The sequence below is a fragment of the Embiotoca jacksoni genome, unplaced genomic scaffold (assembly GCF_022577435.1).
Source record: "Embiotoca jacksoni isolate LCO1_2020_lvr unplaced genomic scaffold, fEmbJac1.0.p SCAF_12, whole genome shotgun sequence".
NCBI classification, from domain to species: Eukaryota; Metazoa; Chordata; class Actinopteri; family Embiotocidae; genus Embiotoca; species Embiotoca jacksoni.
Window position 1 is genome coordinate 9,722,959 of NW_027185252.1, and position 25,098 is coordinate 9,748,056.

General features: G+C 43.0%; 1 protein-coding gene across 1 annotated transcript in view; it reads right to left on the minus strand.

The window, feature by feature from the left end:
* Window positions 1–481: 481 nt before the first annotated feature.
* Window positions 482–25,098, minus strand: part of tet1 (tet methylcytosine dioxygenase 1) — a 32,519-nt gene continuing 7,902 nt past the window's right edge. Inside the window, exons 3-12 of the mRNA XM_069144667.1 lie at window positions 7,678–9,937; window positions 7,028–7,118; window positions 6,276–6,369; window positions 5,686–5,894; window positions 5,441–5,591; window positions 5,027–5,116; window positions 4,570–4,707; window positions 4,231–4,407; window positions 3,941–4,085; window positions 482–3,815 (exon numbers count right to left, since the gene is read on the minus strand). Coding sequence (XP_069000768.1) covers window positions 2,761–3,815; window positions 3,941–4,085; window positions 4,231–4,407; window positions 4,570–4,707; window positions 5,027–5,116; window positions 5,441–5,591; window positions 5,686–5,894; window positions 6,276–6,369; window positions 7,028–7,118; window positions 7,678–9,937 — 4,410 coding nt within the window. The 3' untranslated portion in view covers window positions 482–2,760. The remainder of the gene's footprint in view (window positions 3,816–3,940; window positions 4,086–4,230; window positions 4,408–4,569; window positions 4,708–5,026; window positions 5,117–5,440; window positions 5,592–5,685; window positions 5,895–6,275; window positions 6,370–7,027; window positions 7,119–7,677; window positions 9,938–25,098) is intronic.

Here is a 25,098-nt window from a genome sequence, read left to right on the forward strand (position 1 = left end):
TGTGTAGCCCATTTTTTTTAAATTTTCAAACAAAATCATTTTATATTGTTCTTTTTTCAATATGTCATTATTATTAATTATCAGAGTACATTATCCACCGTGTGGTTCAGTGAAATCCTTAAATACAGATAGTACAGATAACAGAGGAGTAGATGGATGATTCCCCCCCCTCCCTTCACATCTCACCTGAGGAGGAGCCCCTACAAGAATTGCTGATATGTGTTTGTTGACATTAATAACTTACATCTCACTGAATCAGGAGGAAATGACTTTCTTACATCCTCAGTGTGATTTGAGGGGGGAAAAAAAATGTCATTTTATCAGGTCAGGAGACAAAATGTACAAAAACAGGTAGTGTTTCATCCTCAGACATTGAGAGGACAAAGTCTAAATGACTGCACTGGAATACCATCACAGTGATTCATACACTGTTACAGCTCGTGTAGGAAATGCAGACAGAAAAAAGAAGAGGAACTCTTAATCAGGTCCAAAATATAAATATGACTTTATTTCACAATCCCGAAAGAGATCAGCCATCCATAAAAGGAATGCTAAATTTAGTCTCATCTCAAGTCTAAACTGGATATACTTTCAGCAACATACAGTAATTCAGTTTCAAAATAAGCAAGATCACCCATTGTCTAAACACCATTAACAATACAGTAAAAACAATGTGGTTCACATACATATTTACACATTTTCTACTAATAAAAGTTTTTTTTTCAGTTTTTTGAATGCTGGTGCTAGTTGTTAGTTGATACAAAAAAATGTTCAATGCGGACTGAGTGTCCCCCACAGTAAATCCAAATAAACATTTATAACTGATTTTTGTCACATCATATTCAAAAATGTTTAAAAAAAAAAAAAATCAACAGATTTAAAAACCAGTTTACATTCATTTGTTTTGCTGTGTATGCTGTGATATCTGTTGGAGAGTTGGGCTATCTGCGGAAGACATTTGAACTGTAGATAGACATCTGAACAATAATTTGCTTTTTTACTGATACTTGACGAACATTGTGAGACATCTCAGTCTGTTGCCAGCCAGTAGTGATCCAGAGAATTAATAAAACTACCTTTGTATTGAATCATATAGCAGATCAGTGTGTGCCGAGTTTAAAAAAAAAGCACCATATAAGTATATAACCAGGTTAAACCAATGTATGCACCTTGACATCTTGTCTTATTAGCACCAAACGCAAGTGTGTAAAAGACCAAAATGTTTCTACAGAAAACATTACGCCATCAGTGTTAGTGTGAAGATGAGTGAAAGGTTTTTATCGGTTGTGCTGAAGTTTCATTGATGAGTTCTGAAAATCAAGAGTTTCTCTTAACAACAAAATAAAAATCCTGATTCACCGGGAGTTAACACCAACCCCTTTAGTCAGACCCTGTAAAAAAAAATTCTGTAAACAACGTCATCACAAAGGTAGAGCACCCGAAATCTACGCCTTAGGCAATCGTCTGAGTGGGATCTGATGTTTGAGTGGTTTTTACGACACAAGCAGAGAGGAGGCAGCAGAAGAACAAGTTTGATTATTCAGAAGTGGATAACAGTTTTCTATTCAAATCCAGAGTGTGGACATAAAAGCTGGCAATATTCTGTTGACATGTCTGAAACTTTGTGGTTTCTTTAAAAAAAACACAGAAGTCTCATTAGCACCAATAAAATGTACAGTAAGCTTTGATTTCCTATCGTCACACTTGTTCCCTATGAAAGACTTTAGAATTCCTTTTCCAGATGCTGAACAGTGCCATTCATGATAAGCACTTCACTGATGCAGCATTTCATAATTCCTCGTTATGCTTAAGTTTTGAATTTCTTTAGATATGTATGCCATTTTCAATCAAATGAATGAAGAGCAAATAAATGCAGTAATAATGTAAAAAAGAAAAGAAAAGGGGGTTCATGCTAAACTGTCATATATATCTCTGTCTGTACATACATATTCAGGCCTATGGACTGGGACCTTTTTCAAGTTAAGTTTAGGAAAATGAAAAAAGTGCTTCTTAATATGCCATACATATCTGTGGATTAAAGACAAGCCATCCAGATGTAGAGAAAATAAACAAAACAACAAACTAAAGAAGTACATCTCTTTCATTGACCGCCAACATGAGTCGGAGGCAGCAAAAGGAAAAGCACAATGCTACATGTGACAATCTGTAGTTAATATATGCACAATATTAGTCTTATTTTCTACATGATGTGATGTAACGAGTTTGCTTGATAAAGATTACAGTGAGAATGGCACCGATGTAAAAAGCCAATGAGATTCGTCTGATGAAAAGAGACCAATTGGCTGAAATAAAAAGTGTAGTCCTACTGTACAACATAATATCTGAGCGTCAACACATAATGCAGGTGATCATATAAATCTTGCAGTAAACAGGCTTACACCAGAAATTAAATAGAAATCGTTATGATCAGAATAAATAATCACATCTTTTTTCCGTTCTAAATCATGAATATAAAACCAGTTTAAAAACGTCTATAAATGCTTCAAAGCACCATCTCTTTACATTAAAAACCAACACTGAGACTCACAGTTAAGAAGCCAACAAACTTTGGTCTTCCTCATCACTTTGAAGGCAGAGACGAAGAAGGACAAAGTGAACAGATATTAGAAAAGCACGATGAAAACCACATAAAAATGAGGGTAGCAGTTTGAAGATGATTGAGGTAAGGCAGAAGCACACGGTGTAGGAGTTTTCTGTGTGTGTGTGTGTTTGGGTGTGTTTGGGTGTTAAACATGTCGACTAAGTCCAGCGGTTGTAAGGGCCTGTCACTTGGGTCAGAGCATAAGGGGACACGGTGATGACACCGTCCCTTGGAAGCGTCCACGCCTGACGTGTGGGGACATTCATGTTCCTACTTGTCTCCTTTGCCTCCTCACCTGTTTCCTCCTCTCCCTCCACCCCTTCAGCACCTTTGTCGTTGTTACCTGCACCTTGGCTCAGGCTGCCCTCCACCCTTAATCTCTCAGCCTCCTCCTCCCGTTCCCGTTCCCGCTTGGCCATTTTGGCGTCCCACATAGCCATGCCGTGGCCTGGCTCATTTAGGGACTTGTGCTGGTAGAAGACCAGGGAGATTCGGGTGGGGTGGCTGCGGTTTGGCCTGAGAATAGGGGTGGTGGCGTGGAGCTCCCGCCGAGCACACTCGATTAGGATGGAGCCGTGTGACGGTGCCACGGCGACTCCGCCTATGTTGCGGTCCTGGAAGTTGTGTTCGCTGTCTGACCACACCTCTTCCTGCTTAACTTCCTCCGGTTCAAGCGGAGGAGCTTGTAGGGAATGGGGGAGAGATGAGATCGGAGGGAGGCCATGACCCCTGACCTCTGCTGCGACATCTCCTGCAGCCCTGTGGAGTCCGTTGAGCCTGCTAAAGAGGCCCTCAGAGGTAGGTCTGGGTGAGAAGGAGGGAGGAGGCGCACTCCCGCTGGGGGAGAGTCTGCGCAGAGGAGAGCAGTGCATCTCGTTGGGCTCAGATTTAAAAGGGTAGTCACGAAGGGTGTTGTGTGGAGGTATACGTTCTGACAGAACACGCTGGTCACCAGATGCTGGAGGATAACCATTCACAGAGTCACTCATTGTCTTGTAGTTAAGAGCTGAACCATTATGTCCAAGCTGGTGGCCAGGCAGGCCACGGTGGTTGGGGGAGATGACCTCCCTTTGTGGGCTGACCCCCGCCCCCGGAGTGGGGTAGCTGCTGGTGCTCTGGCTGTAAGTGCAGGGTTGATTCCTCTCTGGTGGGTACCGTCCAACACTGGCAGGTCTGGGTGGTGGTTTGTAAGAGCTGTAGTAGCCCATGGGATCTTTTTTTGGGATAGAAAATACATACATTTTTAATTAGATAATCTTGTGTAATAATAAAAAAACATTTATAAATTCTGACCTCAGTTTTTCATTAACAACATGTCCAGAGACTTAGATTTAGTACCTTTATTGGGGGTTTCAGTTTTCACTTTCCCAGGAGTGAGCGGAGTCAGCCCCAGCTTCTTCTCCATTCTCTCTGCTTGAGCCTTAAGACGAGCTTCTTGCCTGATCTTACGGGCGGATTTCACCGGCTCAGCAAGTAGACGCACCTGATACATATAAAAATCAATGATTTAAAACATGACACATGAATAAAATTGTTTTATATCTTTGCATTAAATAACTAAAATCACTGACAAAAGAAACAAAGCAGCATAATAATAAACAGTAAAAGCTGTTTTCCTGTTTGCTCACCTCTCGGGGAAAGGAAGACAGAACTTGCAGAGCGCCACTTTGGATCTTGGCCCACTGGCCCTCGACCTGACCAAACTCATCCCTGTCAGAGATCTTGTAAAGTGGCAGCACATGGAGCTGCTCATCTTCTGGTATGTTACGCACTGCACGGTTATCTTCCTTAGTTAAAGTGCAAACCTGAAAGAGGACACAAGAGAAAAGGCAAGTTGTTCAAACAATCAAAACCTGATCAATACCTGAAAAAACAGATGCATAACTAGAAGCAGTGACCTTTGGGGCTGCATTCAGACACACACTATAGACGTAAATTGAACGGTGTGACACTCCTAGCCTGCTTACCACAGTGCTGCCGTTGTTCATGTTGCTGGTGTCCTTATGAGCGTGAGCACAGAAATCCACACAGGCTGTGACCCCAGAAAAAGGACGTCCCTCCCTCCTACCCAGCCGGCAGTTCTCCCCTGCTGCATCATATTCCACCTGTGAGAGGTGAAAAGACAAGACATGGGAAAATTTGGTTTGTGGTGAAGACGCAAGTTCTTCTTGTTGTATGAGAAGGGCACATTCTCAAATCCACAGGGACGCTGGCAAATGAACTACATGGAGCTCAAGTGACGTTCAGCAACTGAGGAACAGCAGAAAACATGAATCTCGAGCATCAACCGTGAGGGGGTCACTGAAGCAATCTGGAACGATTTTGTGCTGTAATTTGATAACACGAAGAACAAACTTCAAATCAATTCTATTGAAACTACATTAGAACCAGCCTGACACAGGTCTAGTGTTAAATGTTTCCTACCTGGTTTTGAAAAGCTTCAGGAGCCAGTCTGCTGTACAGTGGTGCGAGGTCACTGGCGAGATTCTGAAGGTTGCCCTCTATCTTCTCCTCCTGGATGTCAAAGATTTCGAACTTTTGTTGTCAATAACAGCCGATTTAAAAGTGTTCTTTGGTTCTGCCTAAGGTTGTGATTGTCCTATTCAACACGAGCCACTAGGACGCAATTGTTTGAAAAGGATTTGATCCAACTAAATAAACCTTCACTGTAAATATAATGCAAAGGAGGAGAAAAAGATTGTTTGATTTAACGTGCAGTAAAAACATAGACAGACAAAAAAGGAAAGGCTAACATTGATTGTACACAATATTCTCTCACATCACTATTAACATCAGGAGAAACACACAGGAGAAATTCCAATCAACAAACAGCCTCACCTGCTCCCGGTAGTCTCCAAGCAGGCGGAACTTGCGCGGCACTTTGCTGCGAGCAAACTTACAGCCGTTGAAGTACATACTCCAGGAGCAGCCAAAGGAAAATGAAGCTCCACAGGTATCTGGGTCCAAACCCTGGCATGCGCACGTACGACTGCGTAGATGAAGGGAGGGGAAAAAAAATAAAGACATGAAAACAGCTAAAAAGAAGTATTTTTGTATAAAAACAAAAAGGACAAGGTACTCACTCTTCATTTAGGGCACAGCGGCGGCTGGTGGGGGAGCCGTATTTAAAGAGTGTGTCTGTGAGCTCCCGGTAGAGGTGGTCCGCCACCGGCCGAGGGATTCCCTCCCACGCCAGGATGAGGATCACCAACACGGCAGTGTCACAGTGGTGCCCCGGCCTTTGGCGGACCAAACACAGCAGCTTCTCCTCTTCACTGCCACGCCGGATCACCTGTTGCGCACGTAGAGAACAAGAAGGTTTTAACAGACGAACGACTTAAAAAACAACAACAGATTGCATAATTATGGATTCCCATGGAGTAATGAGTTCAAATTACTGTGATCGACCTGACAAACACCAGACCGGGTCTATAGTGGTTGGAAAATGGTCATATTTATATCTTGATCTATGCCATGAATGAAATTGGAATTTATTATATTTAAGTTCTGGTTAATGAGGTTGGGGCAGGTAAGGGTTTTCTGTGGCTGTGGTAACGATAAAAATCTGGGATTCACAAGAAAACTTCAATACTCTTCATTTAGGGCACAGCGGCGGCTGGTGCGGCAGTATAGCAGGTATACTGTATTCAGGACACAAAAGCCAATCACGTACCCATTTAGCTATTGGACACCCCTGGGAGCTCTTCCCTTCTTTCCCCGTGTAAACGACAATCTCCACCCTTACTGCATTTCCTTTGGCTCCATACCTGTGGCACACAACACACACACACACACACACACACACACACACACACACACACACACACACACAAAGAAATAGTTTGTGCTATAGACTACACAACATGCATCACTGACAATACATATTAGACAACATTACACTGACACAACACAAATCCCACAGCATAAACAAATCAAATGTTTGAAATACACAAACTGTTGTAATGCATAGTCGCCCACACAGTACAGTAAACATACAGCCAGTATGTGTAGGTGTCCATAAGATGTCATTAGAGCAAAAGTGAAGCTGCTTTGATGAAAAATAAAAAAATAAACTACAACATTGTTCTTCTCAGTTAAGAATGGATGTCAGATGGACAGTGATGGACCCTAAGTTTGAAACAAGCTGTCATATTGGTTTACAGGCCCCTCGTCTCAGCTCCAGGGGTTTCCTGTTTGAACATGCTCTGTGTGTATGTGTGTGTGTGTGTGTGCGTGTGTGTTGTATATGTGCTGCATGTGGTGAGCTATCTCAGCAATGCTTCCTTTTAATGACAGAGTGCAGCTGTGACCGTGCCCCATTCCACCGAGCCTGTGGTTCCCTCGTAGGCTCTCGGCATGTTTGCTAGTAAACACACCCACGCATACACACCTGCACATGCACAGGGTAAATAGTAGCCACTCTACCTGTTCTCCATCAATTCCCTAACAGCAGCAACACTGGGTCCTGCACCAAGGTGAGTATAGTAAGGGCCTTCCTCCTTTTCAGTGATTTGATCTGTGGAAAACAAAATTGAAGATCTTATTGGGTATCATAGCAGATTTACTGTTTACTGTGTTCTTCAAACAGCACATTGAGCAGGTCAGAGAGTAAATGGGTACGTGACGCTGGCATGTTTTTGAGAAAAACACCTGTTTCATATTCTTGATAAGGGAGACAGATCAATGTAAATGTGGAATATGCAGCAAGTGTAGCTGGATCTCAGCTCAGGGACCACCATCTTAGAAGTCTGCATTCCAACACCAAATACATCAAAATGGGTCAACAAGGCTCCACAAAGGATCCCAAAGCCTCCTCCAAATATGGCAGAGAAATGCAGCCTTTTTCTGCTTCAATTGGCCCTTGAATTAGGACACAGCTTTTGTGTGAGTGTGAGTGTGAGTATATGTGTTTTTGCCACAGAGAGAATGAAGCAAAACAGGAGTCAGTTTGAGGTCAAAGGACTGTAGTCTTACACGAAAGAGAACTATGAGGGCAGATTTAGTTACAAAGCGGAACAAATCCAATGTGACACACAAAAAAAATTCTTTGAAAAAAATCGGTAGAACCAACTCACCCATGCATTGACAGGATGGAAGATCAGTCAGTTTTTTGGAGGGTGTGTTGAGCAGGTTCTTGGTAGGGGTGTCCAGAAAACTCATTGGAGACTCCAAAAAGCTGTTGACGCTGCTCTTGGAAGGAGTTGACTCTGTTGAGTGACCCTGAAGCTCGTCAGTGGCCGTGGACAGGACAGTGACAGGTCCTGACTGTTCCAGTTTGTAGTAGCTCTGTTGGTTTGGAGGAGGTGACTGACGAGCCCCTGAAAAGCCGTTAGCCAGACCTTGGTGCCCCGTGGTGTGGCTGAGAAAAGCGCTTTTGAGTGGGCTGGTGTTCGGAACAGCACCGTGCTGCAGCCCACCACATGGCTGCGCTACCTGAGATAACAAATGCCTTGTGCTCTCTTCTGGTCCTGCAGCGTAACCATTACATGGGTTGTGTTGGTGAAGTGGACCATTAGAAAGGGACCATGGTTGGTTTTCTTGACAAGGAGTGTGGTTGATTCTTGTGAGATTCTGCTGCGCAAGGAGGGCTGCATTGTGCGCATTACTGTGATGGATGAGTTGCCTCCTTTCCTCCTGAGCCTCAGCCAAGTATCTCTTCAGATCAATTTGAGCCTGAGGCAGAAATAGGTTCTTCTTGTGGTGCAAGCCTGATTTCCCCTGCGGTAGAGTCTTCTGGCCTCTGCTCCTGTGGGGTGTCTCGCCATTTGGCATGCGTTTTGAGAGGGGGTTCCTGCGGTTGATTCCCTCATTTAATCCATCACTTTTCTTCTTCCTGGGCTTGGAAGGTGTTGCTTTTGTTTTTTTGATTTGGGGCTTTTTTGGACTAGGAGTTTGCTGGGATTTGTAGTTGTATTTGATCGCTGACACAGGTGTTCCTTTAGGAGGGTTGTTCTCTGACTGCTGGCTGTGTCGGGACTGGATGATGAAGGCTAGGTCGGCCAGCTGAGCGGCCACCTCCTCCTCATCTCTGTTTCTCCGCACTTTACCAACAACCCTTTCTCTGTCCTCCCCAAACAACCGCTCACGATCCTTACTGGACCTCATGTCACTCTGGTCTTTATAGCTGCATTCTGTCTTGATGACATGAGAGCCGTAGCTCTGCTCTGTCCACCTGCACGGTGCTTTATCACTGTCTGAGCTGGCCTCTAAGAGGTCCTGCAAAGACAGCTTTGTGTTGGAGCTCAGCCCCCGGGAGCACTGGATGACATTCCCCTGTCTGGCCACAGGAGGGCGTATGACTGACGTCTGGTGCAGTGGTGAGCTGATGACCGACACCTTGTTGTAGCGGATAGCTGCTGTTGGTTTGGCTTCTTGCAGGGCTGTATTTGGGTTGGAGGTTGAGAACTTGGCAGCAGTAGAAATGGGATGTTCACACTTACTTTCAGCTTTAATGGACCCTGGGGTGCTTTGAGGTATAGCTGCCAGTTGAGTCAAGGCCTCAATTGCAATAGCCTGATCAAAACTAAGATTTCTCTTCTCTGCCAAAGACTGCACGCTCGGTAACAAGACATTTGAAGGAGGCTCACTTTTGATGGGTTGCGGAGTCCTTTGCAGGTTAACAGGAGTGCTTTTCTGACACAAGTCATTCTTTAAGTCTTCTTTCTCTTTTTTGACAAAGTGCAAATCTGGTGGTTCTGTTTTGATGGAGCAAAGAATGGAAGCGCGCGAGCTGAACAGTTTCTCCTCCAGTCCCTTCCTCTCTGTGACAGAGAGACAGACGACGGCCGCCAGCGTAGACAACGGGTCTTCACATACCTCATCTTCATCACTCAGCTGTGCGGTGGTCTGTTCAGACATCCACACCCACGGCTCCTCCAGTTTGATCTTCTTTAGTGGAACTGACATGTCATCTGGAGGAGTCCTGGGTCCATTCTCGGAGCAGTCTTTAGGGACTGCAGCTATTATAGTCCTTTGAGGCTCTAAAGCCATTGTAGTCCTTTTATATGCAGACTTCAGATCAGAGTGTGACCCACTGGTCATATTAGCACCATTAGGTTTTGTTGGGTTCTCAGAAGAACCGTTCTGAAAAGTCATAGAAGAGCATACTTGTTGGTGAAGTGCAATGCTGGTCAGCTCCAGCCCGGGCTCTCTTTTAATAAGTGCTGGCCGTCCACCTTGGTCTGAGGCCAGGTTGTGGGTGAGCGAATGGGTGATCGGGGGAGACTGTGTATGAGGTATGTGGCCTTCCTCCCCCTCATCCTCCTCTGCTGCCGTGTGGGTGTCATCCATCTGTGCCTTGCCTTTGCCATTTACCGACCCACTTTCTGGAACCACCTGAGACAGAGAGAGAGCGAGAGAGAGAGAAACGAGAAGAGAGAGATGACTCAACAAGCTCTGGCAGTGTACGGTGATTCAACTTGTTCTAAACAGTCACGGCACACAGCACAACAGATTTTCTTCCAGCGTGGCGTGAGCATCCGTTACAGCCACTATCAAGGCTGTGGAAAAGGTTGTGGCATTGGAAAATAAAGAAACTGCATTCTATAAATCTCGCTAAATCCAATCTCTAAACAGAGCTAATAAAAAGTTAAACTGTCAGTTCACAGTCGAAGCCTCCGTCAGGACCACATTCCTGCCTGAGCTGCAGATTGTTGAGAGCCACAGACCCATAGGTAGCCAACGAGTAAACATTTGGAGTCACGCTCAGTTCACGACCGGCGTCACTACCGGTGGGTCACTGGGGGCATGTATGCAACTGTTCGTGTAGATGGTGTATCTGTGCTGGGTTTGCAGTTGTGTTCCTGGTCATGTACGCATGTGTATGCAGGTGCATGCATTTATTCACACAGCTGCCCTGCATTGTGAACCCCTGTGCATTAAGTGAGTGATTAACCCACTCTGGATCTTACTGCAGCAATGCTTGACCCTTCAGAGAAGACAGATCACTGATTTCCAGCAGAACAATGCTCATCCAAAGGTCCACAATACTGACATATTGATTTCCCCATAAAGCCTCGCTAAACACACTATAGACTGTGCAGCCAATCATTTCTACAACTTATAGTGTCTGAGGAAGTTTAATCAAGGCTTTGAAGACACTGTTTTTGCTACTGCAGTTTGCCCAAAGGCCACCAACAGTGACATCAGTCATTGATTTATGAACAGACGTTATAAAAGCCTTAAGTTCGGATTTTGGCCGGCCCCATCTTGCTAGTTCTGGTTTGGAGCCAGAAGTGACCATATTTGGACGACTTGGGGGGGGGAAGCGAGCGGTGGATCTGACTTAACCTGATTGGAAACCTGACAACACTACGTCCTGGTCACCGATAGTGGAAATTTGACTGCACCACAGGCCTGTTAATCAAACAGACATGCCACCAAAAACATGGCTTTTTGAGTCTTATTTTCTAATTAATCACGGCATTATTTTTTCAGATGGACTGCCAGAAATTAATAGAAGAAGTGACTTTAATGAATGACCCCAACATTATTTGTCAAAAAATGTAATGACTTCATATTCCATGAGATAAGTTGAATGGGGAGTCTTTGGAGGCGGAGTCTTTTTGGAGCCAACCCCTAGCAGCACTCAGTAGTATTGCAGCTTGAGGGTGCCATAATAGTGTAGTTTATCTTAGAAACTAAAAGTCCAAACACTTTCCGCTCAAATTTGTCAAACTTATATATACTATTTCTGTAGCTGAATATGTAAAAGCCTTTTTTCCCCATCATCTTGAGTGAGCATATGATCAAATGAAGTCAAGTCAAGCTGCTTCTTATTTTAGGATGTAAGCCTGCATCACAGTCAGAAGTAAAGCCTTCAGCGGTGGAAGACTGATTAAAAATGTGGCAGCGTGGCAAAGATAAAACATCCTGCATCATGCGCCACGACCCAGCTGACAAAAGGATCTTAAACACATTTGAGCTGGAGGATATGTGTGCATTATTGTGAGCAGTGTGTACCTGTATGTTTATGGGTGTGAGAGGCAACCCATTTTCCCTCTAATGAACCGGCATGACTGCAGGGGAGTTGCAGATCCGTTCTTTATCACTGTGTACCTGGCATAAACACCCATTAAACTCCATCACCGCCACTGTTTTAATTCATTTTACAGCCGGAGATGTGCGCTACAAGCTGACGGATGAAAAGTAATCAGCAACAGTACTTCAATACAAACCAGACTCCTGTGAACTCAGACCAAACAGAAAACACTTGTGTTTATCACTTACATGTGCTCTGGTCAACTTTGTTCTCTCTAGTTCCATCACACGAACCCGGTTTACACCGATAAACTATTACTATACTATATTTTACTGTATTTAGGTAAATAGAATATTATATGTAGAATATGTATATACTGTATATACAGTATATACACCCACATACATATATATGTGTAGAAATGGATGGGATTTATAGATAAGAATATCTGGAGAAACAGAACCATCTCCTGAACATAATAATCTAATTTCTACTGATTTAAAAACAAACAAACAACAACAACAAAAAACAATCCTTAAAGTCATCCTGCTGCTAAAAATGAACCCAAAGCTGGAGCTGGAGTTGTTTCTGAGACATCCTGCTGGAAACAGTGAGTTTGGCTTTGTAACATCTACGGTGAGAAAAGAATTGAGCCTTGTGATATCCCACGTGATGGCAGTTAAGCAAAGGGATGAAATGTCATTTGTGAGGAAGAACATGTTGAAAAGAAGAGATGAGGCAGTCCTCCAGAACTAAAAGCATTTAATTAAAGGTGGAAAAAAAAGCTGTCGAAGGTCTAAAAGGATTAATAGGGAGTAATCTTTCTCATCAGGTGAGTAAAGAAGGAGATTTAATGGTGTGCAGTGTGAAGTCAGAGAAGCTCTTTCTGATGAAGATCCTCCATTAATCATGGTGATAGACAATAAATTTAGCTTGGGCTGACTGATCAAGGCCACATTTCAAGAAACATTTAATGTCTGGTACTTTATTTTACATGTTATATTATTATCAATCTTCCACATTCCAATGGTTTATTTTATGATGGCTGTTAAATGTATTTTGTTATCCTGACTAACTCTCAACATAGACTTTATTTAGACTGCTGTGTGAATTGTGCTGCATTTAATGTTTGATTACAAATGTTGTGGGGAAAAAAGTGTGAAAAAGCAAGATTTTGTAGAATAAGAGACAATAAAAAGCAATATATGCACAAGCTGTTAGGACAGTTGAAGCCAATGAAAACCATCTCTGTCTACCTCGTTCTCCATCCTGTTTGCTATAAATCCATTAATCCTGATGTTAGATAGAAGTTCTTTCTCTGTGAGTCTGTGGGACTGAACGTGGTGACCCCGGTGTTTTTTCTTTAAGTAGAGTTTGAACTGTTGTTTCACAGTTAAAGGGAAGGTTGCAGTGACCGTGGAGATGTTCCCTGATTGATAAAATGTCAGACGGTGGAGCTGATTGACCACCAAGTCTTTTCACTGATGTGGAATTCCTGATCCTGCTCTGAATCATTGCACTTCCTCCTCAGTCCGCTGCACCCTCCTGGTCCGTCAGGACTTCCTTACTCCAAGAAACACACTGCTGATGCAACAGATAGCTGGAGCTCAGGCTGAGGCAATACCACAGCTGCCAATGCAAGAAGGCAGGAAACTTGCTGCACACACCATGCTACGTTGGACTGGGAGCGTGAGAAGAGGAGTGAAGAAGATGGGGCGCAGGCAGAGTGAGTGGAGGAAAAGGCAGAGTGTCACAATAAACTGCTTTCAATGACAAAGCAGCGCTGGCTGTCTTCCAACACTGCACCAGACATACGCGTGGCTGCATGGATGTGTATGCATGTGCATCCAAGTGTTTATGATCTGGAGCTGACATCAAAGTACAGCCCCTGGTTTTAATTATGTTACATTAAGCCTTATGATAACAAAAAGCCTAATGCATGATGTAAATGCAGAGTCATGTGTTCTCATTTAGCCATCGGGTCTATGGAGAGAGCTGCGGCTGTGATGTGTTGGAGCCGTGTCTTTGTGTTGTGCTCGTTCTGTCCACCTTAGGGCGTCTAAAGTCACTCTCACATTCAAGTACAATGTACTGTGCTGCTCTAAATGCAAACACAGTCTTCTGCTTTTGTGTTGGACAAACAGGGTCCAACTGTTGTGCCTGTCGAGCCTTTAAGAATCAACAAAACGATTGCTAGAGTATCTATGGGTGAGTGCTTCACACACAAACACATGTTCAGACATCTACCATAGCAACACAAGTGTGACCAGTTCTTGAATCCTAACAACTCTCTCTCTCTCTCTGGAGAGATGGGTCTCCACGGAGGTTTAAAGAAGTGTGTGTCCATTCGTAACTCAACAACACAGACAAACACACGCATATATGTTCACATCAACTGAACTACAACAAAAAAGAGGGCTCCGAATGTATGAAATAAAGTTAAGCTGTGCTCTTTGTGACCACCACCTCACAACACTCTTGACAATAAAAGGGTGTAAAAGCGTGCTTCCTTCCTGGCTGAGAGAGTACGTAGTGGTTTATGTGTTTCTCTGAACACGTGAGAATATCCTTCATTCATTGAGTGAGCGTTTCCTGTCTGCACTGAGCTCAATGGCATGTAGTCGACAGGAACAAAAAAGCACTACATAACAAGAAAAACAGTGACAAAGAATGCCTGAAATAGGTGGAGATAGATCTAATAAACTGTTGCACACACACACACACACAAGCATGAACGTGAGCGTAATGAACCATAAAGTCAATATCAGTAGAATTGATCAATATCAGTTCTACAAACTACACAATAATAATATTATTATTACTGTAGCCAAACTCGCAAAGCCTGTCAAATTATTACAAGTTACAACCGAAGGTTTACAAGCACTCCACTTTTCTGCTCAGCAGTCAGAAAACAGCAGGTGCAGAAATATGGCTGTCCAAAACACTGCAAGAGAGAAAAGGGGAAGCAGAGGGGCTCTTCATACAGTACAACGGCTAAAAAAGACAAGCAACGGGGAAAATGAAGAGGGGTCTCTGTTACCGTGGAAACTGACCTCTTTGTTGCTGAGTTTGTTATTACATCCTTTAAACCCACCTGGAAAAGACAAGCCAAACACTCACAAACAGAAGCCCAGGGTCCTCAGTGATTTAGCAGGAACAATAACAACAACAGCTTCTAAATAAAGCGCTCCAATCAGCTAAATCCAGGGTGGCAGGGAGGGAGACAATGAAGGATAACCTCTAGATGAGCTCCACTGCAGCTGACCCATCTGCAGCGAGACAATAGATCCCTGGGTGAATAGTCTAGTTGCCTTTACCTTGTCTGTCCTCGGAGGAAGCCCCTCCGGTTTAGGCAGCATATCCCTAAAAGGTATTGGTGGCCATCTTGCTTTGCCTTCTTCCAGCCTCAAGAAAACGCTGGCTACAGTAGCCGTGCGCAGGGCAAGCTCCTGGGTGTCATGACTAGGGCGACAGTGAGCCGCTGTAGCAAAGTGCTGCTACAGCAGATGCGCGCACACACTCCCCGCACACACACACACACAGACATATAGACACACACACATACGGGATGCCTTTCGCAGATGCAGACAGAGCCTCATCAGCCAATGGCGTGAGGACCTTAGCGGCTTGTAAATTATCTTCCATGCCTAGACTCTCCTAAACAAAGGATCCCCTATGTGGGCTTTTTACTCCAGCCCTACGCACAGGGATTGGAGGCAAGCTGTGGAATGGACACTACACACATGCTGGATCTGGATCAGAGGAAAACAACTCCATTACCACTGCGCTATCCACCCCTGAAGCAGCACACCAACACTCCTATTGGACCCCCCCTGGTGAATTTCACTGAATTCTTTACCATACTGCTGAAATGATTTGCCTGTTCTACTCAACTAGTTATAAGGCAAAACAAATAACATGAATTAAAATTGATTATTTGACCCATATTCAGAAAAAGATCATACTGTTTTTGCATATTTTAGGCTTTTAGACTGTTGGTTGGACCAAACATCAATACTTTAACTTTAGATTAACATATGATGGAAATAAATTCTACTCTGACAGATTCTTGGTTTCACTCCTTTAGCTGCAGAGGAAAGCTTGGCTTTAAAAATGTATGGCGATGTAAATGCTGTTAAAAAGCACATGACAGAAATACTCTCTTCAGCAGAAGCCACCACCACATGACATTTACAGTAGCCAGCATGTGTTTGTGTGTGTATCTCCCTCCCTCTTAACCTACTTCTGAGTTTTAAGACACGTGGTCTGTTTTATTATAAGAAAGTGTTGCAGTCTGCCCCATCAGAAGTAGTAAGACGAATGTTATATCATGCCATGCCTTTTAAACGATGACACGCACTGACTTACGCGTGGCAGCATCATTTTCTGCAGCATCTCTAATTACCCTCATGATCTAGTAATGTGAAAGACTGCAGTGGGAGCAGAAAGAGGATTCATCCCTGCTGCTCTTTCTTTGACTGTCTCCACAAACCTACTCCTTGTTCTCTCTCGTCCACCCCCAAAAGCTTTTTTTTTTTCTTCTTTCTAAATAATTCCCAGAGGAAAAGCTGTGGTTAGAAAAACAACGAGGAGATAGAAAGCAAAAAAACAAAGGCAGATGTCATGAGAGAGCAAAGTCTTCGTCCCTGTTAAAGGCAGCCATGTGGCCAAGGAGCTGAGGTCGCACCAGGACAAGGGAACATGAAGGCAGTCGCAGTCAGCGCCTGTAGTTAACACTATAGCAACCGACCTCAGCCATGTGTTTGAATATAGAGATAGTGAAGCTCAACAAAAACTAGATCAACGGACTGTCCAGTGTGCAATAAACATGTTTAACAACAGGATGACACAACTATACAAGTATGTCATGATGGAGGATCCAGTCAGATTGATGGATTTACCAGCAAGAGATGTCAATATCTTGAAGGCTATTCAGGAGTGTGTTACACCAAGTGGTCTGAATGATAAGCCACATGGCACATAACGTATTTATATACCGTACTTGTGACAATTCATTTAAGGACATATGCATTTTCACACAATATGAAACCCTAACAACAATGTTTGCAAGTATTAAAAGCAAATAGCATCCTTAGTTCCATTTTTTATCGCGATTTTTTTTATCGCATTGCAAAGCTCAACAGTCCGTTAGCTGCCTACAACTTATCACAGTCAAACTCCTGCATGGTGTGGCCTCATGCATATGTGTGGTTTCATGGCAAACATTTTCAGACCCAGAGCCCTGGAACGATGCCAGACCCTGAATGTCTTCAAGTATATATTTAAGGTGGCCACTGCCGAGTTTTTATTTGGGTTTATGTTGTTGAACTGATCAGAGATCCTTTGCTTAGGTAGCTGATATTGAATGAATACACAATTAGCATCAAAAACTTTCAACAGAAGTCATCTTCCAACAACAGTAATAATCACAAATTTCATGACACACTGTAAAAGAAATGCAGCTGTGGACTAAACACTTGAAATACACACAGGGCATGCGCGCATGTGCGTGCGTGTATGTGTGTGTGTGGTGTGGTGTGTCCCAAGAAAATCTTTTTTTTCCGAACTGTCAGGATCAGAAAAACCCAGTCCACATTACAACAACCTATTCTGAGCTATTTAATCACTTATGTGGATCAATTTCTGCAGCTTTAGAAGTCATACTGACTACCAAAGCAAAAGTATGGCGGTCTAAATGTTTAAAAAAAGGAATATTAAAGTCAATGCATATGCCTGTAAAAAAGGATTTCACTCACATTCATTTTTTTATGACCTATGATATTGTGTGCACTAAACCCACCTAACATCTGAACATATTTTCTTGCAGGAGTGTTATTGTAAAAGAAACCACTACACTACTACTGCTCAGTATAAAGTGATAAAGAAGAGCTTCTTGCTATCCAAGTGCAGATGTAAAAGCAAAGTGCATGAAAAACTGTCCCGATTAGAAGTAAGAACAACACAGTCCTCACCCTAAAATGTGTTCTTGGTATTACTGTGACAGTTACAGCTGAAGTTTCCTCTGAATGAGGATGCAGAAGGTAGTCTGACAGGTTTGACACATAGACAACATCAACAAACGCCACTGTTAAACAGGTTACTGCAACCCCAAAAAAATAACACAAGCCATTGTAAGATACACACCTACCAACTGCTCAGATACCACCAACTGTCAGGCATATGCTGCTGCAACCTCAGATCAGTCACAATGGTTGATAATAATAGTATGGAGTTGTAACCTAAACTAAAACCAAAATGTGATATATGAAAACATGCACAGTATTGTGCATCTTTCTTAAAAATAGGGAGTTTTAAAGTGTCTGCTCTCCGGTTCATCTCCATCTTCAGATCACTCCTCCTCCTCCAGCCACTCCATTCCTTTGCCAAAACTACTCTACAGCTACTAACGATATTCCACCACACCCTTCGTTTTCAGCTCTTTAAGTGTCCCATATGTTTTTTCCCTTTAACGAGCTGCCCAGCTCTCATTAGGAACAAGTAGTCTGGACATTAATCACCCTGAGCTACAGTACACGAGCACAGCGAGCGAGGTAAAGAGAGTCGTTCTGCAGCGTGGTCGTAAACTGTCTCTGACACATGTGGAGGCTGACCCACTGGAGAGCGGCCCGGCGATGGAGCCGTGCCAAATGCGACTGCTGCCAACAGTTGTCATTACTGCCATTAACTGCTGGACGCTAATGCAAACTTGTTTCTCGTTTGAATGGAAAAGTTACAGATTTTTGATGAAGGGCAGCAGTTCCTGGGAGTTTCTCCTCTTCTTCACTAAAGCTGTACTATCCAGGGCAGAGATGTGTTTGTGGGAGAGAGGGTTGTTGTGGGTGCTGGAGTGAGTGGTAACAACCATTGGAGGATGGATAATCTGACTGTATACTAGAGTAAGCCCACATGCTGCACATCCAGTCCAAACACGGACAACCTCTCACACAACCACTTCTTTGCGCAGGTAAAAAGCCCAAAAGACCAACACACACCAACATTTAGACACTAGTAGTCAGGAATCGTAATCTTTATGCAAACACCGAGATTAGCATTTGGATCCTGTGACGCCAGGTCGAGGTCGTAAGAAGGCTGATTTTTTTTCTTGGAGAAAACCTTGAAACTATAAAGTCTGTGTTACCTGCGAGGAGGCAGCACTGTGGCTCACATTCAGAAGACCCCAGAGGCTGCTCACATATCACACTCCTCTCTCTTCCAAAAGCACATCTGCAGACTCAAGACTGTGACTAAATACCTACACAGCGACTTGCTGCACTCTCTCCTACATGCTCTCTGCTTCCTCAGCTGACACACACAGCCATACACACACAAACACAAATGCATGTTTGTAGCTTTCACGCTTCCTGTTTGGATAGTTTGGAGCCCATGGGTGAGGCTATTTAAAGAACACAATGGATTCTCATTCAAAGTTTCATATAACACGTACTGTGTTATGTAACAAACTACAATCCCACTCTTGAGTGGAAATGTGCAGGAATCAACACCACACCCTGAAGCCACATGGACTCAATTTGAGGTCTGACACTAGTTGGTCAGCATGAAGGGGGTGGGGGGGTCACTGCATACCTCAACCCTGTAGCCCAACCAGGAATGATGAACTTTAAACAATGTATATTACACAAAACATCCTGCTGAATCTTGTCTTTTCATTTATTTATTAAATATGGTCAGTATATACAAGACAAATACAGAAATATCTATTAACTCCAAGCGGCATTCAGCAATGACTTCACATTTTGGTTTGTGAACTGCAGCTATGAAGCCTCAAGTTTAGCATTTTGGCTGTCGCCATCTTGTTTTTTTGGAGCCAGAAGTGACTATAATTGGATGAGCTGGGGAGGAGCGAGTGGTGGATCTCACTCGATCTGATGGGCAACCCGAGGACACTACATCCCGCCCACCTATAATGGAAAGCTGACTGCACCATAAGCATGTCAATCAAACAGACCCCCCCCCCCCTCCCGCTGAAATTAATATGGAGTGACTTTAGCGAATGAAACCATAATGACTCGTAAAGAAAATCTATTGACTTTGTATTTCATGAGAGAAATTGAGTAGAAGTCTTTTTGGATCCAGCCCATAGTGGCCCTCGACGGTGTTGCAGTTTAAGGCACTATTGCAAGTCCACGTTTATGTTCAGTCTAAAATTAACTATTAGTTTACTTCTGCAGTGTTGAGTTTTAGAGTTGCTCTGGCTAAAATGGAAATAAGTGTTGTCACCTTGAGAAGGGTAAGAAGAGAAAGGACACACATACACACTCACTGACCCTAAATACACACAAGCACTGTGCAGGCAGAGCAGCGTGGGGGGTTCAGATCCTCTCACAAAGAGACAGGAAAAGGCTTACTTAAGTTTGTTCTGGTGCAATGTGCTGAGTAGGCATGTTGGCCATATGACTGTTCATGTGCATGCAGCAGTACACAAATGCACACATGTTTGCAGACATAGTGGTGCATTTAAGTGTGACTGCACATACAGTGCAGTAACATACAGCCGAGAGGATCATTAACAAAAAGGACAAAAGGAAAAAGAATAAACAAGACTGTGACTTCATGTCGTCAATGAGTGCAACTCAGTGGATGACCAATCCTGCAGAAATAATGACAGGAGGCAGCAAGAAGTCGAGTTTTTATCCTATTCAGGTGTATGAGCTATGTTCTAAATTAGGCACGTTAGGTTGATGCATGAATAAGCTCTGGTTTCTCCAGAGGGAGGCCATTGTGTTCCCTTGGCAGGATTTGAGTGGCATTTCTTTTAGGGGGGCAAAGTCAGGATTTCTTTTCACACAGAGAAACCAAGTGGCACGACTTCAAAGCTTATCCAGGGACTTAGAGCCTCACAACAGTCAGGACACGCCACAAACTCGCAGATGCAAGGAACCTAAGAGGGCTCAGCAGTGAAGCATTAGTGGTACCAAAGTTTAACTCCACAAATAGCTTGCTGGATTACAAATATTGTAGTAAAACACGAACAAGGTGCCATGTGTGTTTACACGTGTTTGAATTGGAAATGATTGACAGGTGAGTGTGCATTAGAGCATCTGAGTTGAGTTTCCCATCATTAAACCAATGTCTGTGGCAGTATGTAAGCCTTTGACCTGGCAGAGCCTGGGCCATACATCTGCTCTGACGTATAGAGGACTCAAGCCAAATAACTGAGCCACAAATTAAATAAAACAGACATTTCCCCTCGTCCACGGAGCATTTTCCTGGGCCACTACCCAAGCCCTGCAGCTATTACAGATAACTACCTCACAGGGTTGTTTTAAATTTAATTGGCTTGGATCAGGTTAACAGAACATGCGCAGCAGCCCTAATCACAGGCAAACCTGTGGCATAAAATGTGTGTCTGTGCTGAGGAAGAGAAGTCAGAGCAGAGAGAGTAGGCTCAAGCACAGCTCACCCTGCTTGGTCATAATGAGTTGGCTGGTTAAAATGTTGGCAGCATCTCTGACATTTCATGAATCTTCCTCGCTACCTCGGCCCCCTTCTGTCCCACACGTTTACGTAATGAAGGGGGGCAGAAAAGAGAGAGCGTCAATGTGCATCTGTCCTTCAGATCGCTGCCAGAGTGCCCACATGCATATGTGGAGGAACCTGCAGTCATTATTGTGAAAAGAGCTGATTTCACTTTGAATGACAAACACAGGACACAGAGCGACAAACCTCGATCACGGCTTCTGAGAAAAAGGTCACATTACTACTGACAGTTTTTAAATCAGTCTGCACTTATAAGGTATTTGTGAGCGTTGACTTCATAAATCGTATGTTGTGTCGGACCTGAGTAACGGCTGAAAAGGAACGATGTTCCAGATGTGTTCGTGTAGTTTACCTGTTTAACTTGTGTGACGGCCCTCTATCTCTCTGCCTCTCCTTATGGGTGTGTCTCTCTCTCGCCCTACCTCTCTGTCGCTCCTGGTTACTTCAACTCTCCCCTTGTGTGTTTAGTAGGAGGGGCAGGTGTAATGGTTCCGTCCTGTTGGTTGCTTGCACCCGAGGAGGGAGTGGCCTAAGAGTATAAAAGGGCTGCCTTCCTGTGGTTGCTCTCTGGACCCTGACCACATGGCTTACATTTAGATTCATTTGCGTTTGTTATTTCAGTTTACACTTACATTCACATTCACTCTTCACCCATCGACACATTTTTACATTACTGATACATTACATTCCCATATTTTGTTCTGAGTTGCTGAGTTTACTTTAATAAACACTCTTTCCTCTTTGGATTTGTGTTTGGAGTCTCCCATCTGTTGCCCAGCCTTGAGCCGGGTTGTGACACTTGATAACAGGAAACAGAAGTCATCTTCCATTTTTGGGGGGTTAATATTGTTTCTTCTAAAAACACAAATGAAGGACTATTCAAAAACATTCTAAACATTTATATCAGTTTTGGAAAGTAACTAAGCACATTTACTCAAGTACTGTATTTAAGTTTAATTGTACTTTACTTGAGTACTTCCATTTGATGCTACTTTACACTTCCACTGCACTAAATTTCAGAGGGAAATACTTTCTACTCTACTACATTTATTTGACAAATTTAGTTTCTTTTCAGATGAAGATTTGAAACAATGGATCAAATAATCCGCTTATAAAATTCAACGCATTGTTAGAGATTAAACCAGTGGTTTCCAACCTGTTTGTCTTCTGGCATCCTACAAACAGCAGTGTGTAGTCAGGGTCGCATTTCAGATGTCTTTGAGTTGTTAACAACTCCACTAAACAGAGATTTTTCTCTTTAAATTTCTCATGAGATTAGAAATCATGGAAAAGTCCCAAAACCGAAAACAGATTTGTGTATCAGAACTTGTTTTTTTCTTCTTTTCTCTTCCAAACTATATAAAGTAGTTCAAACAGGCTTAACCTGCAGCAGCTACAACAGTAACATGCTGCTGACACACTGATGATCTAATGATGTCATATCTAATAGTAGTCTAAACTAGATTCAGCCAGTACTTTTACATCAATACTTAAAACTACATTTTGCTGTTAATATTTATGTAGTTTTACTCCAGTAGGATCTTTCATGCAGAACTTTTACTTGTAATGTAATATGTATACATTTCTATATTGGTGCTTTTACTTGAGTAAAGGATCTGAATACTTTAACAAGCCTGGATATTATTTTTAATAAATCTGATTTTTTTTTTTATTTTTATTATTTTTTTTTTTTAACAAAGACCAGTAAAACAGATTTAAAGAAGTGACATATATATGTACAGTTTTGTGCCAGATAGTAAATGACTCAACATCCACTGAGGGGCTTGTACAGCAGTGTAACAGCATAGCATAACAAGCTGCGGCACATAGTGGAACTGTGGTATAAGTATATAAATAATGCATAAAGAGTGTCTCTACATAATATGATCACTATCATTTACAGTGTTTAAAAGATGCTTCTTTGGTAATCGACAGAAATTATTTACAGGAAATATACAGGTACCTTTGGTCCCTTTAAAGTGCTCATCCCTTGTAGGTAGCCTCAGCTTACTGCTGACCCACTATAAGCACAACAGCCTACGCAGTTTAACCTAATTACCGGGATGTAGGTTACTGAGTTCAAAGTCTTAAACCCACAGTGGTGTATTACGTCTGCCGGTTATCTCCGCTAATCCTCATTATGACCCCCGAGAATACTCCATCAGACAACCAAGGCAGGTCAAAGGTCAGCAGACATGCACAGTGGTTGCCATGGCAACCGTTACTGCTGAAGACCTGCACTGTTGTCTGTCAGACAAAGGGGGGAATAGGGCTTCGGACCTGACAGGAGCATCGGCACAAATCACTCTCACTTCACATGAAGCTGCGCCCATCTGAGAACAGTGATGCTGCTGCTGCTGCTGAACTACAAGCTGTAATAAATATTTACGCTACCACACATGCAGCAAATGTGCGTGAATACCCACCTTACAGGTAAGAATAATCACACACGCAGTTTTGAATGTCTGTTATGAACAGTCTGTGGCTCTTGTGTGCTGCAGGCTGCCTGTCCTTCTTGAACCAGAAAGCGGACTGAAGGATCGACCAGTGTTTTCCTGGTACACGTGCTATCTCTCAGCAGGACCGCTGCTCTGGCAAATGCATCGCCGCAGACGAAGGAGGAGTGGAAGAAGTGCAGGAGATAAACGACTTTGCCAGAGAAGCAAAGTCGGGCTGGCAGGCTTTCTGGAGGCATGCAGGTTGCTGTTTGTACAAAAGTGTAGAGCCCAGCTGCAGTTGCATCGTACCGAGATAAAGGCTTCACTATGTAATTATGGTGCACCAACTCACGTAAAGTGTAACTCACCGTATACATGGTCTTGATAAATACAGTGACAGAAGGAGACACTGACACTCAGAGATAATAGTTAGCAATAGTGTCTGAGAGTGCTGTATCTTTTCCTTTAGTTTAAGGAGAGCTAAATAAGTTTTGAAACACGCTGTATAATTATACATATTGTAAACCAAAAAAGCAAACGTTTCTGCTAAAATATTTGGTTTAATAATTCGGTTTCATCTCCTTCAACAAATGCAGACAACTGGAGACAGTTTACAAGCACAAATAAGTGTACAGAGCAATGATATGAACAATAAACAAATACAAACAAGAGACATCATGGTATTATATGCTGAAATGGAAAATACTGTATCAGATGAAAACTTCAGATGAACGACTTGGATCTATATTTTAAAGTGTGTATTTCATTACTTATCAAGAATATGTGCTGTAGTAGAAGTGTAATCGGGTGACTGACTGAGGGTCACTTCCTCTTTGTTTAAATGCCTTTGATGTGTGTGTGTGTGTGTGTGTGTGTGTGTGTGTTATAATCCGATCCTTTGAACTGTTTTGCTGAGATGTTAATAACATTATTTATGAGAGCTAACATCTCCATTGTCAGTCCATAAAAACTGAGTCAACTTGTAGAGCCGACAGCTCTAAACATGTCAGGACTGTTTCAGTCAAACACGCTCTCAGATACACAGGAGCCTTTGCACTCTATGAACTTGAGTGTTTCCTTTCTGGAGGGTACGTGTTTGCAAGTGTGTGTTTGTGTTTAACGGCAGGTCTCAGCCTTGTATTCAAAGCCCAATACAAAGCAAGGCCACGAGGGGGCCATGAAGCCTGAGTGAAAACAGATATTTTTGAAAAGGAAAGCTTTACTCTCACCACCACTCTCATTCTCTGCCCTACAAGCACACAAACCATGCAGCTTGTGGATGCCATTTATGAAACAGTATTTTTGCATTTCTTCTGCATACACCAAACCCCATTTACTGTTCAGTCTGTTCACACATGTATTGTGATTTGTTTGCGCTTCTACGAGTATGTTTTGTATTTAATATGTAGTGACAGAGTAAAACAAAACTGAACCACAGCCACAGCAACACTGCTGCTCACGGTGTTAAAAGCAGGAGCAGAATCCACATGCCACTACATGAGCTCCTCTTTGGCCTCTGCACCTTTTTTTTCACAAGCTTGTGGAGTTTGAAGCATTCGCTGTAAGGGTGTGTGAACTTG